At 40.0% G+C, this 17,926-nt stretch overlaps 1 protein-coding gene across 2 annotated transcripts in view; it reads right to left on the reverse strand.

Moving 5' to 3' along the window:
* Positions 1-3,806: 3,806 nt before the first annotated feature.
* The window catches only part of PLEKHA8 (pleckstrin homology domain containing A8), a 31,813-nt gene continuing 17,693 nt past the window's right edge, over positions 3,807-17,926 (reverse strand). For both annotated transcript variants that reach the window (XM_054991317.1, XM_054991316.1), the window contains exons 6-14: positions 17,581-17,621; positions 17,184-17,320; positions 16,310-16,475; positions 14,895-14,980; positions 12,310-12,368; positions 10,163-10,293; positions 6,043-6,113; positions 5,731-5,792; positions 3,807-4,299 (exon numbers count right to left, since the gene is read on the reverse strand). In XM_054991317.1, coding sequence (XP_054847292.1) covers positions 4,102-4,299; positions 5,731-5,792; positions 6,043-6,113; positions 10,163-10,293; positions 12,310-12,368; positions 14,895-14,980; positions 16,310-16,475; positions 17,184-17,320; positions 17,581-17,621 — 951 coding nt within the window. In that variant the 3' untranslated portion in view covers positions 3,807-4,101. The remainder of the gene's footprint in view (positions 4,300-5,730; positions 5,793-6,042; positions 6,114-10,162; positions 10,294-12,309; positions 12,369-14,894; positions 14,981-16,309; positions 16,476-17,183; positions 17,321-17,580; positions 17,622-17,926) is intronic.

The following is a 17,926-nucleotide window of genomic DNA, read 5'->3' on the forward strand; positions in this document are numbered from 1 at the left end:
CCAATTGATTTCAAAGGGCTTCAGGAATTCTGGATAGGATTGCACTGCCAGTCTCATAACATTTGGCATTTTCGTCTAACAAATCATCAGTATATATTGATACATTTAATATGCTGTTTTGTATTCAATTGTGTTTTAAAATAATCTTACAAAATATCAAGCCAATATAATACATACCATAAATGTGTAGGGGGGAAACTTCCTAGTTCTATTCTTTGTTGAAACACAACAGTCCCATGAGATCCTACATTACGTTACAGATATACAGTTAGCAGGTCAAATATGCTTACAGTTGATAAACCAGTAGCATTTCACATTGCTTTGGCATTCTTATTTCATGTGTAAGCCAAACAGACTGCTTATAACAGAAATTCCCTTTGCAGGCAGTTGAATTGATTGACATGAACAATCAGCATCTTTTGAAATATGGACTTATTCTGGATTTTTGCCTTGCTGTTCCAGTCCCTGAGAATATATCAGCTGTTACAAAGGAATCAAGAAGATGGAGATGTATTTGGATTGTATGCTGTAGTCGACCTGACAATTCAGTCCTGGTTAAGTGATGAATAGGACAGGGATGGAAGTCATTCTTGTTTTGGAAATGCAGCGTTAACTTAATAACCGACAGCAGAAAGCATGCTTATATTTCATTTGCAAGACTGAACCATTATCTTTTTAGCCTCCAAACAACATACTATCCTGTGAAATGCTCACGTTTGGAACAAAATCAGCTGACCAGCTGTTTTCCCCCATCCAACATGGTACTTTGACAAGTTCCACAACAAAGGTCCTGTCAACATACATCAGGTCTCTCCACTGCTTGAGAAAAGCAACATTCAGTACCACAAATAAGCATCACTTTATGGGGCGTACATTAATTTGCGGAAGGCTGCTAGACTTTCAAACATGACAAGCAAGACTTGCTGTAATAAAAGAAAATGCTTGACCTTCTAACAGCAAGAACAGCAGTCCATTTGACCAAGAAAAATGGAAGTGCAGGAATTTCCAATGGTGAAGAAGATACACGTACAAGGCGGAAGTGCATCCATTTAAGCCAATAACGACTTTACGTCAAGTCACGCAAGTAAAGCCACTCACTGACTTCAGTCCATGCAGATATGACGGTGTGGCTGCTTTGCTTCATTTCACACCCTGTTTGCAAAACAAACTACATTCACTGTTACCACTTCAGAGCTGTCAAAAGTGGTTGGAATGACAGAAGAAGGTAACTGCAGGAAGTGAGTAAAGCACAGGGTTGATCAGCCACATACCACTGCATGCCAAAAGTGCCACAGTCCTATTTAACCTACATGTTCAATTTCGCTGAATTAACTGGAGGTGCATGTCTTCCGTCTTGCTTTCAGTTTGGAGGAAAAAAAGAAAACTGAAAAACCAAACCAACTTCCCCTGCCCAGTTGAGTTATTGCTAGCTATCTATAACACCAGCAAAAGCCAGACGACTGGGAAGGTCTTGGGTTTATTTTGAGCAATTAACAGTGCAATCTCACTCAGAAACTCTTCTAAGCTTCTTGACTTCAATAGACTTAGAAGGGAGTAACGCTGCTTAGAATGGTTCTGTATTTCAGTATTGGGGGCATGAATGTCTAAAGATGGTACAAGTGGGAAAAGTCTCCTAATCACAACAATAACACATATTTATAAAGTGCCTCAAAGATCTAGGTGCTGTGCATTCAGTAGGCAAATGTAAAAATCTGCTCTCTGTATGGTATCACTGGGGTGTCTTAGATGTAATGGGGGGGGGGAATTATTTCTCAAAAAATGTTAATGAAAGAAGACACAGATACCCTCCAATGTAAGAAGGAAGAAGAGCTTATGAGAGTACCTAAAGCACATGAAATACCACAACAGGGCTTTTCATTGAACATTTGGATCAATGGGGCCTTCAGATTTTCCACATGGTGAACCATTTGCTGTTTTTTATTTAGTGGGTAAAACGTGCTTGTCATTGGTATAATCCTATCCACTTTGGCAGTCATTCCTGGAGGAAGGCATTTAAGAACTGTGACATTTATGTTTAGTTAATAGAAGCATTCCTCTTCCCCTCCCCACTCCGTTTCTAGATTATTTGCCATATATAGTCAAAGGAGAGCCGTAGGCATTGATGTTCATACTACCAGTTCAGTCTTAATTCTGTAATTTTGTTAAGTCCTTCCTTTACCATCCTGAAGGCAACAGAGACAAAGGCCTCCAGTATAATATGTACTTCTAAAGCATTTTAAAACTGGGAGCAGCATGGCTGCTTTAACAAATGGTACCTGTAACCATGTGGAAAGGCACCGCTGCCTTCAGCCATGTGGTTAAGCCTACCAAATACCAAGCACATGAAAATTTGCAGAGAGTGGTGAGTTTCCCCATGTGGCTGAAGTTGCCACAGAAAAAGCTTCCAATCAGCTGAATAATTACATTTCCCCAAGTCTCCATTGTTTCCAAACAATGGTGTAACAAAACAGTGGGCACACAACTCCAAGCATTTCATGAAAGCAAAGCATCCATCTTGTGCAATACTGGAGTGAGTATGATGCAGCCACAAGGAGAAGAATGATGTAAAAGGACAAGTGGAAAGAAATGTGCAGTGGGAAGGGAGAAACAGTGGCTGCCTAGCAAGAGGCTGGGAAGGGAATAAAAAACACGGCAGCCAGGAACATTTTTTGGCCACTGGTAAATACATTGGTAGGTAGCTCTTAGGCTGAAGAACGTTAACCACTGCGGTCCCAAACTGTTGTCTTCCCTCTCAGCCCTGAATGACACAAACATTCTGAATTAGCTCCTCTACAAGTGGTCAAGAAACTCCTGAGGTTAACACTAAGCACTATGAGAATATGATTCTACAGATTCTGTATGCTGCCTATTATCTTTTAAATCAGAGGTGAAGTTTATCTTGAGTTACAAGGATAACCATTTCACTCTGAATTCTGCTTAGATGATTATGCTTTTAAATAGTATCTGAAGCTCTTGTACTCTTGAGGAGATCTGAGCCCTTAAAAAAAAAAACTTTCCCAGCTACCCTAAAGAAGGGATGCTTTTGCAGAAAGGATCTCAAGCCTATTAACACTGCAACCCAGATCTGCTAGCTCTTTAAACCACACACAGACACGGAATTAATAGGATTTGGTTTTTAAAAAGCCCTTATAATAAAGGCTATACAAGGTGCAATTCTGAAACTTTCAACTAGTTCTATCCTAAGCAAGTTAGCCCAAGAGTTTGGGAAGCATTCGCACTAGATAAAGATGTGAAAATCAGGTATACTCTTCCAGTGCATCTATTTAGTACAAGTTACATAGCAAATGTAACCGCCCCCGCCCCCCCCCCAAGTTGGTACTAAATTGGGGTGACTGCAAAGACCAATACTAGAACTAGGATTTCTCCAGTGTTTTTGTCTTAGTTCTAAAGGACCAACCATTGGAAAGTTATGGATATGCCCTTATTTTATAAGAAGACAGCTGCTGCTATTTAACATCATGAAAGGTATCACGGGCAGATCCTTGGTCACTGCACATGGATATGGCTCTCATGGATGGATGTGGCCCACACCAGTCAACACTGAATGATAAAGTCAGTAGCTGGGTAAGTTACCTGCGATTCTAATTCCCGGTCCCTGGTTATAATTTAGATGGCAATAACGCCTTGCCTGAACACCAACATTGGAAGTGGCTTAGAAGTCTTGGCAGAGCCTTGCAATCACAAAACTAAACTCTGCTTTATGTTTCCATTGGTATGAACCTGGAACCACTTCATCAGTTTAGAAAAGCTCCAAACTCTCTAGTACAATAGTACTAAACTCCATGTCTTCAGTCTCAACGGAGGGTCTGCCGCACGGTAAACACCACTGAATTTGGCTAAAGATGCTTCCTGTAAGGACAGGCATAACCTTGCCAGAATACATAGCACCTTTGCATTTAAACACAAACAAGAATTATTAACTGTTTTTTTAAAAAACAATGTATAAAAAAGGAAACCTTTGAGTCCTGTCCCTTCCCAAGTGCAGAAAAAACACAAAGAAACAGAAATAGCCTTCTGGGGAAAAAAGCTATGTTAACAAACACAATCCCTGAATTTGCGAGGCACTGTTTTGGCTGGGGCTCACACCACTTCATCTGATTCCAGCCCATGTTCCTCATACAGAGCATCCAAGATGCCGAGCTGTTTTTCCATGGCTGGTAGGTAGATGTTGAGGTCCCTTTGCATCCCGCTATAAAAAACTTCTTCTTGATTATCACAGTCTCTGACAGATAGAGCAGCCACAAAGCATTCGTAGGTGGGGGATGCCCTTAAAGCTAGCTGCAAGGAGAAAAGACAGAGAAGGTATCTTATTTCCCAGGATATGGTCAGAAGGGACAATGATCCAGCAACCTTAATGAAGTTAAGCAGGTCTGGTTCTGGTCAGCAGATCTGGATGAAAGACAGGGGTGTGTGGCCTGGAGTTCTATGACAGAACAAAGGCAGGCTATAAATGTAAACAAAAATAAATTTGCACTAACAAATGACTGACCTAGTATAGGAAAGCTTTCAGGTTTCCATAATATGTAAGGCCTCACTCGCCAAAAAGTCACACCATCATTAATTTGTTATTTTTTAAGGTAACACAGCTCTCCTTACTAATGTTTAATTTTACAAGATTACAAATTCGTAGTGGTGAAATATTTCATAGGCAAAACCTTAGAGATGCATTCCATAGGAAAATCCATTTCACAAAGTGAAAACGAAAGCAAAATTAAAAGAGCACATACTGAAAGCTGAGACTATACAGGAAAATCAGTCAAACAAAGGAAACAACTCAGCCGCCAGGAGTCAACAAACCAACTGATGCAGGCAGATCTCAATTATATTACAGTAATGGTGGTAGTGATGATACAAGACACTGGTCCTGCCTAAAATTTCCTCCTTTTACACAGCAGAAGGAGCCACCAGAGAGTACATAATATGACCAGTACCCTCCGTTGCTCAAAGGAGATTTAATGCAAAGACATACTCTGATACTGAATTTCTGTTCAAGGACCAGAGATATTTCTGATAAAGGCACACATTTAACCGAAGTGCCACAGACAAGCAGAAAAATTAAAAGCAAAATGTCAGAAAACATCTCTAGATGGCTCAGCCTTACAAATAAGTCTGCAAGGAGAGGTCCGCTTCCCCCTGTTCTGATCCCGTCACAGTCCTCTCCAGCTTTCATTTGTCTTGTGCTTCTGGTCTTTGGGCTCAGGTAAGGAAGAGGTGGGGATCAGAGATGAGAGAAACATGGAAGTAATCTTATTCTGACATTTCCTGAGATATCTGTGTCTTTCTGCGCCAGTAAATGAGGGAGGGAAAGCTGCACATGATGTGGGTATTGCTGCAGGAATGAGCAAAGCTCTAATAATATTTTTGATACTGCATGACCAGACACCCAACAAAACACGCTCTCATCATTACAAACCTCTCAATATGCTGGTAACACTGTGGAGAAGCTAATAATATTCCTTTTTTCAGCCTATGTCAATGTCATCTTCAGGAGAGTTATACCATCTACTGAAATCAGTGGAGTTAGAAGAACGTAACTCTGCTTAGGATGGAACTATGTATAAAGTTGCTGGGTAAAGGTTAGGAAAACATAAACATTCATTTCAATAGACAAAAGGTCTACTCAGAGTGTGTATGTGACATATAAAGTGAATGGATTAAAGGAATCCGATCTCATTACTACCATGAATGACTAAGGCAGTACCGACTCACCGCAAAAACTCCACGGACAACCCACCCGTGGTGTTGTCGTAATGTTCTACCGTAAGCATTGTCTGGAATCAAACAGAAAAGAAAGCATTTCATGTGGTGATGTGTATCGGACTGTGAAGGCAGCCTAATAGGGTTTTTTAAAAGATAAAGTCAACAAATGCTTCTTTTTAAAGCAAATGTGTTTCATTTCCAAGTATAATTTTCATTATAAGGTCTGAGAATGTGAACTCAAGATAAAAATGACAGAAAACAGACATTTCCATGCCCGTTTATACAGTGTTTTGACTTTTCCATAAAATATTCTATACTTACTGAGTGCTGTTTGAATATTCTTTTCTCCATTCTTTAGTTCTGTTAAAAACTCCTTCAGAAATTTTAAGCCCCTGTTTGGAACAAGATCATGATGGTAACGTTATATTATGACCTTCAATTTGTTACTTTTTTTAAAGAGAAGTTGTCAGTGGGGTGTGGGTTTTATATATTTACAAACTACTGATTTTAAAACGACTTTATTAGCTAATTGTGAAAACTGGCGATAATAATAAAAAAAATTACATTTCATCAGCAACATTCTTTTACAAACCTCACCTTAAAAAAACCTTCAAGGCCTATTAATAAGTATGATTAGTTCTGCATTGGACATTTTTGACACGATTCCATCATGTGTCACATAAAGCCAACAAGAGGTCTGGGACAGAACATACGCGATTAGGGTTAACTATCTTGCAAAATTGCCATCCATTTACTTGATATATAATAAGCGAATATGCTATAGTTTTAGAAGATTTGCTATGTAAAACAAATAATAAAGTTAGGTTAAGTGGTAAACAAAATAATTAAAATAGCAATTTATGAGGCTAATAGCTTCCTAAAACCAAAATATCTGGAATTCCCCCCTCAGATAGAGCATATATCCAAAGGTCACTCTTTGGTAATTTACTAAGCTCCAACTTATTTTTCATGGAATGGGAAATTCTTAGTTGCCAGTGTATTTACATATCTTCTTAAAGTAATTGACAATTTCCCCTCCTTTTTCCCCTAATTGTTATTTTTCTTTTCCTTCTGAAATATTATGTTTTTCTTTATGAAATATCATTTTCTTAGTAATGTTTTATTATATTGTGTGCAAAATTGTCATTAATTTGCCTCACATATAATAACCAAAATAATATCAAAATAGCAACTTATTATATTAAAAGCTTTCTAGAATGAGCAAATGCTGGAATTAAATATGGGGAATCTTCCCTTTAGATAAATATAAAATTTAAAAGATTCCCCCCCCCCTGTTGGAATATCATTCCAAGGTCTTTTTGTGAAATACCATATTTCTTAGTAATTTCTTATTACTTTGTGTGCTAATGGATTAATATATTAAATAAATAATAGCTAATTTTTATTGAAGATTAAATTAGTTTACTAATTGTAGCTAAATAACCAAATAAAATGAATTACCTCATTGCTGACAGAGGGGAAAACTTTTTTTATTTTTTTCAGTAGTCTGTATATTTGATCACTTATATGCTTGCCTAGAGTAATTGTTAAGTTTTTCTATTCCTTTTCTTCTTTTTGCTTTGTTTTGAAGTAATATACTTGCATATATTGTCATATTGCTCTATAAGTCAAGCAATATAATTAATATTTAATAATCTATAATAGAATTTAATGTGGATAAATAGCATATAGATGTTTATATTTTCATTTATGCAGGATCTTCAACAATAGGTGGAAGTATAATATGTATTACTGTGGACTATCTGCTTGGAATTGAGGAAGGGGTGTGAAAAAATATTTCATATATTTTACTTATATTCTGTAGGTACTGCAATGTATTATTGTTATTATTTCATAGCATATATAATCTGTAAGATTTATTTAATAGCTTTCTGTAAGGTTCTATGCACTACTAATTGTTCTTTTCTATTTCTTAAATATTTTTTTTTAAAAGCGGTCTGGGACAGACCATAGCTCGCCTTGAGGCAGCCAGCCAGCTCAATATCATGTAGTTCCACTCGTATCAAAATTTGTGATCTATTTTTTTTGAGAAAACTGTTACCTCACAAAGTAAGTAGAAGTCATTACTTCACAGTCTTACTAGCTTGCCTTTTAGTGCTAGCAAAAAAGCATTCGGGTTGCTTCTTTCCAGAACCTTCTGCCTACCCCATCATCCGCTGCCTTTACTGTGCTCCTGAAACCATTTTATAAAAGCCTCATTGTTGAACATGCACCTGGGTTGGTATGGTGGCTAGGAGAATGAGCCAGGATGTTAACAGTTCAAATCTTATTTTAACCACAAACTCACTAGGGGTTCTCTTTCAGCCTGTTTTCCATCTGCAAATCAGAAAGAAAAAGACTGCCTGACTTTACAGGGCTCATGTAAGGATTACTGGGATCATGTACTCGGAGCACTTTGAATGCTGAAAGGACTATATGAATGTTAAAATATTTATTACATGGAATCTGCATCCCTGGTTCAATCAAGACATGCATAATTAGAGCCAAAGATGCTTGGGCCTTTCCCATACAAGCGATTTTTGCCTGTTCTGGCTTCATTCCTCCTTCAGATTTCAATGGCGCGTTTTCAAGAGTTCTCTTCGAATTTTCTGCCTGTGCTTATTCCCCAATGTTTTTCTTGATGCAGTTTGAATTGGCTTTTTCAATCTCTCAGAATTTTCCTTTTGGGTTTTTCCCCTCTACCTTCAGTTCTGCTTCCCCCCCTCCCCCCGCAGGCCACTTCTTGCTAATTGGAATCGCCATTACCCTTTTAGCTCCTCCTTCCCCCTTTCACCCTCCTCCTTCCTCTCATCCCTCACCTTTCCCAAGACAATATGTCTTTTTAAAAAAAGACATTACATAACTTTGTAAAGTTGTTGTTATTGGATTGTGTCAGTTTGCCCTTCTGGCACCACACCCTGCCTCCCAGCTCTGGATCAGACTGGGTGGGGTTCTCCAGTTGGGATCGTCATAAATTATAAATAAAAATGTCTACTCAGAGCATGGCTGTTGTGTATTGGGGATTTTTTTTTTAAACCAAGCATAATGACATTATATTGTCATGACAACATCATGACAATTTCCTTTCGCTTTCATTTCTATCCCTGCTAATGCCACAGTGCTAGCCACCTCTGGTTATCATAACATCAAAACGTAGTAACACGATTGGGCATACACAAAAAAAGGAGTGGTGGTGGTGAGATGGCACTGGTGATGCCAACAGGGATGCCAATGACGATGCCCACACCTCATCACATAATCCTCTTTATTTCATGGCGGTGTGGACAAAAAAAGATGGCATCCACAGTAGGATTAAAAGTAGTATGTAGAAAGGTAGGTGGCCAAAACAAATCCAATCCTTGAGGAGCTATCTCTCTAAAAGAGAGGAGTAAATTGTCCATGTGGAAAATGCCTTGTATTTTGGTCAAGGTTTCTTGTAGGAAGCACTGAGGCAATGCAGGTGTAGAAGCACGACATATGGAGCCATCCTAAGCAAGGCTTGCTAGGCATTATTCAAACTACATTTTAGGACAATGGTTATAACAATTCTTAAATGTCAGAGTTTTGATTTAATGTGAACTAAATGGATTTATTTATTTTCTTCATTTATACCCCACGCTGCTCCACTATGGGGACCCAAAGCAGCCTACATCGTTCCCCTCTCCTCAATTTAATCCTCACAACAACCATGTGAGGTAGCCTAGGCCTAGTACATATAACTGGCCCAGAGTCACCCAGCAAGCTACCATAGCAGAATAGTGATTTGAACCTGGATCTTCTAGATCCTAGTCTGATACTGTAATTATTTACACCATACTAGCTTGGAGATTGCTCTGGATGCTGCAAGTGGCTTTTGTTGGTGTTCTATATTTATTCTCTGATTGCCAATTTGATCCTTTTAGTTTTTCTGTTTTGAGATTGAGTTTTTTTTAAAATACTGTTTTTGTATTTTAGTTTTAAAATTGAATTTTATAATCTAGATTTTAGATTTATTGTTAGTTGCCTTGTTATTTTTAACTGAAAGTAATGATCAAAATATCCAAATAAATAAAGTGAGCTATTTTAACCCAGACAGTTTGTCACAAAGATGGTTAATGAAAGCCTGCCAGTAGAGCAGATGAGAGTAGATGTCAGTCTCGAAATTCTGCGATCTTTCAGCCTTGCAAATCTGAACTTGAATACCGATTTAGAGATAGGTACACATTCTGCTAACATACTGGAATACCTGAGATTTCCTAATCACCCGATTTACTTGCCATTTTAAAAGCCAGGATGGCAAAGAACATTTACTGCTACTGCTGGCTGTTAATTATGTCCTGCTATGTATCCTTCTAGAGTCTAAACTGAAACACAGTAATTATTTATAGATTTCAAACAAATGGATGTCTAAGAAGTTACCAAGACTGCATCTGTAAATCTTATCATTGTTTCAAAATCTTACCTTTTAAGCCAGAGGAGGGCTTCAGTTGCAGAGTTTCTAACTTGGGCTTCTTCAGTGTTTACTTCATGCAGGACAATTTTCTGAAGAGTATTGAACTCATCTTTGTTGGTTATAAATTTCTGATTTATTTTCTGGAAGGGACAGGAAAACAGATTGTGCATTAGGTGATTGTGCGTCATGAAAAATATTTTCAGAGTCTTCTATAATGTACTGCATTTTTGGTAGATCTCTCAAACATACTGATGTTTAAAAACGTGCCTAAAGGTAAACCTTAGAGGGTAAGTTATCTGTTGTGACATTTATCAAGTATATTATCAAATGCAGGAAGCAGAACACAACATGGAAGGTAGGGTGTGTGTGTGGGGTGGGGTGGTGGGGTGTGTGTGTGTGTGGGGAAAACCAAGTTCTTCTGTAGGATGTATTATAATAGATGGATGGAGTTCAGCTACATAATCCTCAGCCCTATGATTTTTTCCCATCTCCAAATACAGTCTGCCTAAACTATTGTTCTTATAAGAAGTTTGATACTTTGGAAAGATGTGCACATCTTTTCCATTTTGCATCACAGTGTATGAATCATTAAAATTCCAAAAGGTCTACTGTCCCAAGAAATGAGGGCCAACATTGCAATTCAATACTGATTCCGAGAAATGCACCACTAATTTCATACAGTCCTGGAGCTGTACTGCAAATACTAGTACGAACTGTGTTAAACACTGAACACAGAGTCTTGTTTTTGAGGTATAATAGTTAATCAACCAAGACTATTTTGATAGAGAAATCTATCAAATTAGAAGCAGTTGGTGAAATCTCAGAGGGCATGCGTTTACATTCTACTTTGTTTATATTTAATATATACTATACTCATTTCTACTTTGGTTACATTTTGGCTTCTGGATATTTTGTTGTCATTTAGATTTTGTTTTCGGGATTTTTTGCTTTACCAACACCAATACATTGCATTGAGCTTATGAAAAGGTGGTATAAAAATATTTTAAATACATGGTAATGGAAAGTGCTGTCAAGTCATACCTAATGTATGTGACCCCTGCTGGAGTTTTCAAGATAGGTGACTAACAAAGGTGGTTTGCCACTGCCTACCTCTGCATCACAACTCTAGTCTTCCATGGTGGTCTCTTATCCAATTATTAACCAAAGCCAACCCTACTTAGCTTTCAAGAATTGACAAGATTGGGCTAGCCTGGGCTATTCAGGTTAACAGCTATCCAGTTTAGTTAAATACATACATATATACAATTAATATATTACTACTTGGTGCTTATTGTTGAGAGGCTTTTTCCACTATTACTAGAGGAATTCTTGAAAAAAACCCTGCAATATATGCTAGTATTACTAGCATAACCTTTGTGCTAGACCCCAGCCATGATTTCAAACGTCTCTTTGATGGCAGGGAATATCTGAACAGAAATTGCATAAAGTATGCCAAAGGTTAAATGCTGTTGGTTGCCAAAAGTGGTTTCTTATGGTGGTATTTACTGGAAAAACACAGAACACTCACAAAGAATTGGAGAGTGACAAAGCAGAACACGGCAATATAATGAAATAGCCCTTAACAGAAAGAAGGAGGGAGAATTCAAGCCCAGGTAAAACATTTCAAGTCATTTTGGCAAACATTTCAACTCCAGAATCACATAGGTGGGTTCATAGTCTGATTTCTTGCCACCTAACAAGAGACTTGCCACCTTGCAAGAGAGTAACAGAGCTGATTTGCCATTGCCTGCCTCTACATAGTAACCCTAGCACAGATAGGTAATCATGTAACTAGCTTTGTCATCATGGGCCCATTTCACACTGCTTACCTTCACTTGCAACGACGTGGAACATTGCGCAAAAACGCGGAAGATCCGCACAAATCTCGCGCGAGAAAACGTGATCTTCCACGGTTTTTGCGTGATGTTCCGGGTTGTTGCGAGTGAAGGTAAGCAGCGTGAAAAGGGCCATTGTTCTTGGAGAGAGCCACCAACCAGTCTGGCACCTGGAGTTACTGAGCATGGAGTTACTCACCAAGAACCAAATAAGTGAACAAAACACTTTGCTATCTTCAGGTAGCATCCGCAGGATTATTTTCACAGCTAGTTTTAAAATTGCTAATGTTACGAATGGAAGGTAAAGGTAAAATCTATTACCTTGATGTTTCCTACAAAGTCCATCTTAACAGGAGCAAAGACTGTGGGACCAAGTTTGTCTACGAAAAAGAAAACAACTTGTTAAAACCTCTTATGTTGCTTGGATTTTGATCTACCAGCGCAGCAAAATTGGGGGTTGGGGGAGGGGAGGGGTGAAAGGTTTGAGCATCCCGTATTTTCTTGAGTGTGGCAGTTTTGCTTCCCAAAATCTCCAGAGACACCATTGTTCTCAGCGAGCAGCAGAAGCTCAAATCAATGACCCCATTTTTTGCAGGCATGTGGAGGAGGCAGCCAAAGGCACGCCAAGCCAGTCAACTCAGGAAATCTGTTGGGAATGCAATACATTTGCTGCTTCTATGCTAGAATGTCTATTTTTTCCTTCTTTCCATATTAGCCGGTGGATTGAGTGGGGCTGCCATGTATTGTATGCAAGGGGCCTTTATCAGGAGCTATTGGCAGCTATAGGAAGCCTCAAATTATAACAGCATCTCAAAGGAGATCCGCCATGACATATGCTCACTGACGGGATGGGTTTTGCAAGATATTCACTTCTCTCCACCAGCACAGACGTCTCACAGGCCCTCCTCCAGAAACAGCCGTTGGGAAGGGGGATCTCTGCAGAAAAAGTGCCCTGGAGCGGATCTAGTTTGTTGTATTTAACATATGAATATGCCATATTTTAATTTATTTTTCCTGAAGCTGTTTTTAGCATTAAAGTATGGAATGCACGAATTAACAGTGCTAAAATCAAACTAAAAGATGGCATATAAATAATGAAATACTAATATAAAATAGTTATGAAATGAATGTAAAATGATAATGAAGCTCTCAGAAGATAATAATGAAGCTCTCAGAAGACTGCCATAAAGGAATGAGCTAACCACTCTCCTTGATGCACATGTACTCACTTTGACCTTTGACCTGAAGACAGAGAAAATGAGTGCAAACTCCGTGGCAAAAGTCCGCCCTGATCATGGAAGAGCCCTGGGATTATGCCTGGAAACTCTGAATTTTCTAAAAGCCAGTTAGCGGAGCCAGAGAGGTACTTTGAAGTTTGGGGAAGGCTCATTGCTGGAAAGGGTGTTTAACTTTCTCCCATGCCTGTTCCATGATTTAAATAGCCCATTTGAAGTTTCAATTAACTCTGTGTTAGTAAGAAGACAGATTCAGGTGCTCAAATCTGTCTTTCTGAATTCAGAGAGCTAACTGCAGCTTTGGAAGGCTATTTAATTTGTGGATGAGGTAAGGGATGAATGGATTGTATGCCCTCTCCTTGAAAACTCCTTCCTGATGATCAAATCAGCTGCTTGGGGGAAAAAAGCTATCTACTACTCTCTTCTACTCTCAGAATTTCCAAGTTTCATCTAGTTTAAACTTTGCTCTCTCTTTGATTAGCCTTAAAAATACAGATAAAGAAGGTTGTGATTTTCTTGCATCATCTGCCATTTATATTTAAACAAATCCCATGTAACCCACTGGAGGTGACTGTCAAGTTCTACCAGGCTTCTGAATGTTTCTCCAAACAAAAAATAGTATATTTTGGCTGCTTGCATGCCTTTCGCTCCTTCCTCCATATTCTTGTGGCAAAGGGGTAACTGAATCAGTCTGATACATTTCATTTCAATCTGAAACAAAGGCTCCTGCTTATCCCCAACTTCTCATAAAATCTACAAAGATTTAAGGATCAAAAGTCAATTTACTTATAACTGTCAATGGCCATGGGAAAGAGAAGCAATGAAAGGTATTTTATTTAGTGAACTCAGGGCCGGATCGAGGAGGGGGGCAGGGGGGGTAGTCTGCCCCCGCACCATTCGCCTGCCCAGCAGGACAGGGAGCGTGCGGCAAGCTGGCTGCCCCCTTAGCTGGGCAGGTGAATGGCACGGAGAGCTGGAGGCCACCCGCGCCACCTGCCTGCCCCGCTGAGGGGGCGGCAAGCTTGCCGTGCGCTCCCTGTCCTGGGGGGCAGGCGAATGGCGCAGGTGGCCTCCCAACCCTCTGTGCTATTCGCCTGCCTGGCTGAGGGGGTGGCCAGCTTGCCGTGCTCCCTGTCCTGCTGGGCAAGCGAGTGGCACAGAGGGCTGGGAGGCCGGCCGCGCCATTCGCCTGCCCCGCAGGACAGGGAGTGTGCGGTAAGCTGGCTGCCCCCTCAGCCAGGCAGGCGAGTGGCACAGGCAGCCTCCCAGCCGCCGGTGCTGCTGCCACTCTGCTGGTGGCACACCCACCCTGTGGGATAACGTGCAGTGCCAGAAGCGCGCATGCGCTCTGTGCGCGCCCAAGGGCAGCCAGACTTGGGTTGTCCCGGGTGCCAGGAATCCTAGATCCGGCCCTGAGTGAAAAAACAGAAGCCTGACTCCAGAGCTGGTTTAAGGTATTTTATCACTTTATGCATGAAAAGGAACTCAGGGATTAAACCATCAGAAGGTGTTTTAAACCCCAGTAGTTTGACAAAGGGTGTAAAAGCAGAAGACAGAAGATCGAAGTTCCAACTTGAAACAACATGCTACATGTTCATAATAAAGCAATAAGGCACTTGATCAACTAAGCTGTCTTCCATATTGCCACTGTGAAAACAGAAAATTACATACCCAAGACTGGAACTATTGCATAACAAGACTGCAGAAATTCTTCTGTGGGTATGCCTCCATCCTCAAAAAGGTCAATATCACTGAATCTTTGGGCAACAACACAAAGAGAACATTAAAAATGGAAAAGAAATCTTGTGGCACCTTAAAGACTAACAAATGTATTGAAACACGAGGTTTTGTGGGCTACAGCCTACTTCATCAGATGCACAAAGAGCAACTTCAGTCAGTAGAAATATATATACAGCAGAAAGGGGTAGGGCAAACGAAAAGAAGAAAAAGTTGTGAAAAGTAGATTTAGGAGTACGAGTTTGTGTCATTTCTATGCACAACTAAGGGCTAAGCAACACATTTCATCTGCCATGTGATCACCATCGGAACTTGCAGCAGGATAGAAGCTGTGAGCTTCCCGAGGAAACTCAGTTCAGAAGCTCCACAGGGGCCCAATTTGGATCGAGACAAAAGGGAGAGGGGAGCAGGGGGCTCCTGTTTGGCTCCCCACCTAATTTCTCTGCTCTGAAGTGGACCAGAGGGGGGGCAGGATATTTGCCAAATGGGAGGGGGTTCTGCACGTCTCTTACATCCTAGTCCAAAACTCTAACCACTATGCAGCATTCAGTGCAGCCCCATTCTACAGGGACTCAGAGCTCAAAATGAATACAAAAATAAAAACAACAGTTAAAACATTGGGGGAAGAGAATGGATCATTGAAGTCCTTCACATGGTATAACATGTAATTTGGACCGAAAAAGCATACAAGGCAAGCAGAGAGACGGTTCACAGCTATTGTAAATAGTGACAACAAACTGGATTCTATTTACTTTAACAATTCCAGAGAGGCAGCCATGTTAGTCTGCTGCAGCAAAAATAAAGAATTTTGTGGCACCTTAAAGACTATTCTGTTTATTCTGATGTAACCTTCTATGGTCTAGAGATACAAAAATACATCTAAACTCTGTAGTGGCTAAGAAAGGAGTCAAAAGACTTGTTTTTGCAGAAACACACTATGCCAGCCACTGAAAAGAGAACCTTAGGAATTATCTGATTCCTCTTGTTAGAGGTACTGGGGATAATTATTCCCAATGAAACTTACTTCACAATGTGTAGAAATACACATTACATCATTCTCTTGCCCCCCATTTTATCCTCACAACAATCCTGTGGGGTAGCTTAGGCTGAAAGTGTGTCACCCAAGCAAGTTTCTACGGCACAGTGGAGATTTGAACGTCTCTTACATCCTAGAACAAAACTCTAACCACTATGCAGCAATCCCCATGATCACAGAGTAGCTTTTCTATGTGCCGCATCAAGGCATTGCTTTGCACCTATATCCATATTTGTCTGGTGTATAGAATGAATTGGTTCTGCCTGAATTCCGTTGATCACATTCTGCTTTGTACGTAAAAGTGGTACATTACCTATTGTTCATGACACTAAAGAAAGTCGGAAAATCCTTGTCTTCTCCTTCTGCCAAATGCAATGATGTTGATTGGGCTGCAGAACTGACGTCAGGCTGTAGAGATTCACAGTCATTATTCTCCTCTTTTGGCGGCAGCTGGTTCTTGTTATCTTTACTGATACCATCTTGGATTAAAAAGGAACAGAAGATACTGAATGAACCAGCTTCCAATCAAAACTTTCAGTGGTTTCCTTCTTCCATATTTCGAATTCCATTTAGGCCCTGAGTTTCAGGCAAGCCTATAATCAACCATTTACCTGCTTGCCTGACCAGTATAGTTTCTTAAGGTGAAAAATGGAAGCTGTATGAGTAACTTCTGAATGATTTCTCTGGCTTTGTGCACAGCTTGGAGATGAGAAAGCAATGAGGTGGGTTGCTGGCTTCTTAGACCACAGACATATGGATCAGTCTGATTAGCATGTCCTGTTTCCCCCCGTTTAGATTATTGCTGCTCAGACCAACTCACAGCTATAATTAAGGACTTCTATCCTCTGTTGCTGCTGCTTCTTCCAGGAGAAAGACCCCAAGGCCAACTAAGACCAGCTGTTCATCCACACATTCTCCTGTGTCTGAGGCAGAATAAGAACTTCTGCCTGGGGAAAGGACTGAGTCTTAAACAGCCTGAGATATGTCACATGTGAGAGATATTTATCATTACTTTTACTGTGTTGTCATGTGACTTATTGGAAGCCACTTGGATCCTGCTTGGTGAGAAGGCAGGATAGAAGTGATTTTAAAAAACAAGCATAGAACACCCTGGGAAAAAAATCAGACTGTGTGTACTTGTACTTGCCTTTCCCTATAGATCTAAATAACAACTCTTTACATATTACCTGTCAAATTCCCCTCAGCACAGTTTATCTCATCCGTTTTCTGGAGGACAGGTGTCAGGTTATCAAGCAGGGTTTGATCGTGAAGGTTAGGGTTTGCATATATAGATCCATTTTCACAGTTTTTCAGTTCCATCTGTCTGGGAGGGGAAAAAAAAGAATAAGAATACTGAACTTAAAGCCTTTCACCGGCACAATTGTCAATGGAAATAAACTGACTAAAAAGGGATTTGTGTCCAAGAAAAACTGCTCAAAGAGAGATTGTAGATTTGGGGGGATGAAGTTTTCAGATTCAAATGTACGTATGCATAATATCAGCTGCTTTCTATCAGTGTCTTCACAATAGAAGACAGCCACAGAGATGGAGTATTAACAATCAAAGAAGAAAAGAGTGCTGTACCTTTCCGATATAGAGTGGCTAGGTATGCCAGGAGTTTTTAGCTGTAAGGGGAAAAAAAAAAAGAAGCTGTTATGTTCTATTGCTTGAGGTTTTACTGTGCAGGCCGTATGCACACAGACTCCGTTGCAGTGCTTTCAAATACGTTCAAGCAACGTGGAGGAGCTCAAAACTCAAGTCTTCTACGCAAGCAGGAAGGCATCAAAAGGATGTTCATCAGAACCCAGGCATGGCAACATTTACGGTGTAACCCTAAGCGGAGTTACATCCTTCTAAACCCACTGACTTCAATGGGCCTGAGAAGGGTGTAACGCCGCTTAGGATTGTCGTAAGAGTCTACAGTATCACA

The sequence above is a fragment of the Eublepharis macularius genome, chromosome 11 (assembly GCF_028583425.1).
Source record: "Eublepharis macularius isolate TG4126 chromosome 11, MPM_Emac_v1.0, whole genome shotgun sequence".
In the NCBI taxonomy this organism is placed as follows: Eukaryota; Metazoa; Chordata; class Lepidosauria; order Squamata; family Eublepharidae; genus Eublepharis; species Eublepharis macularius.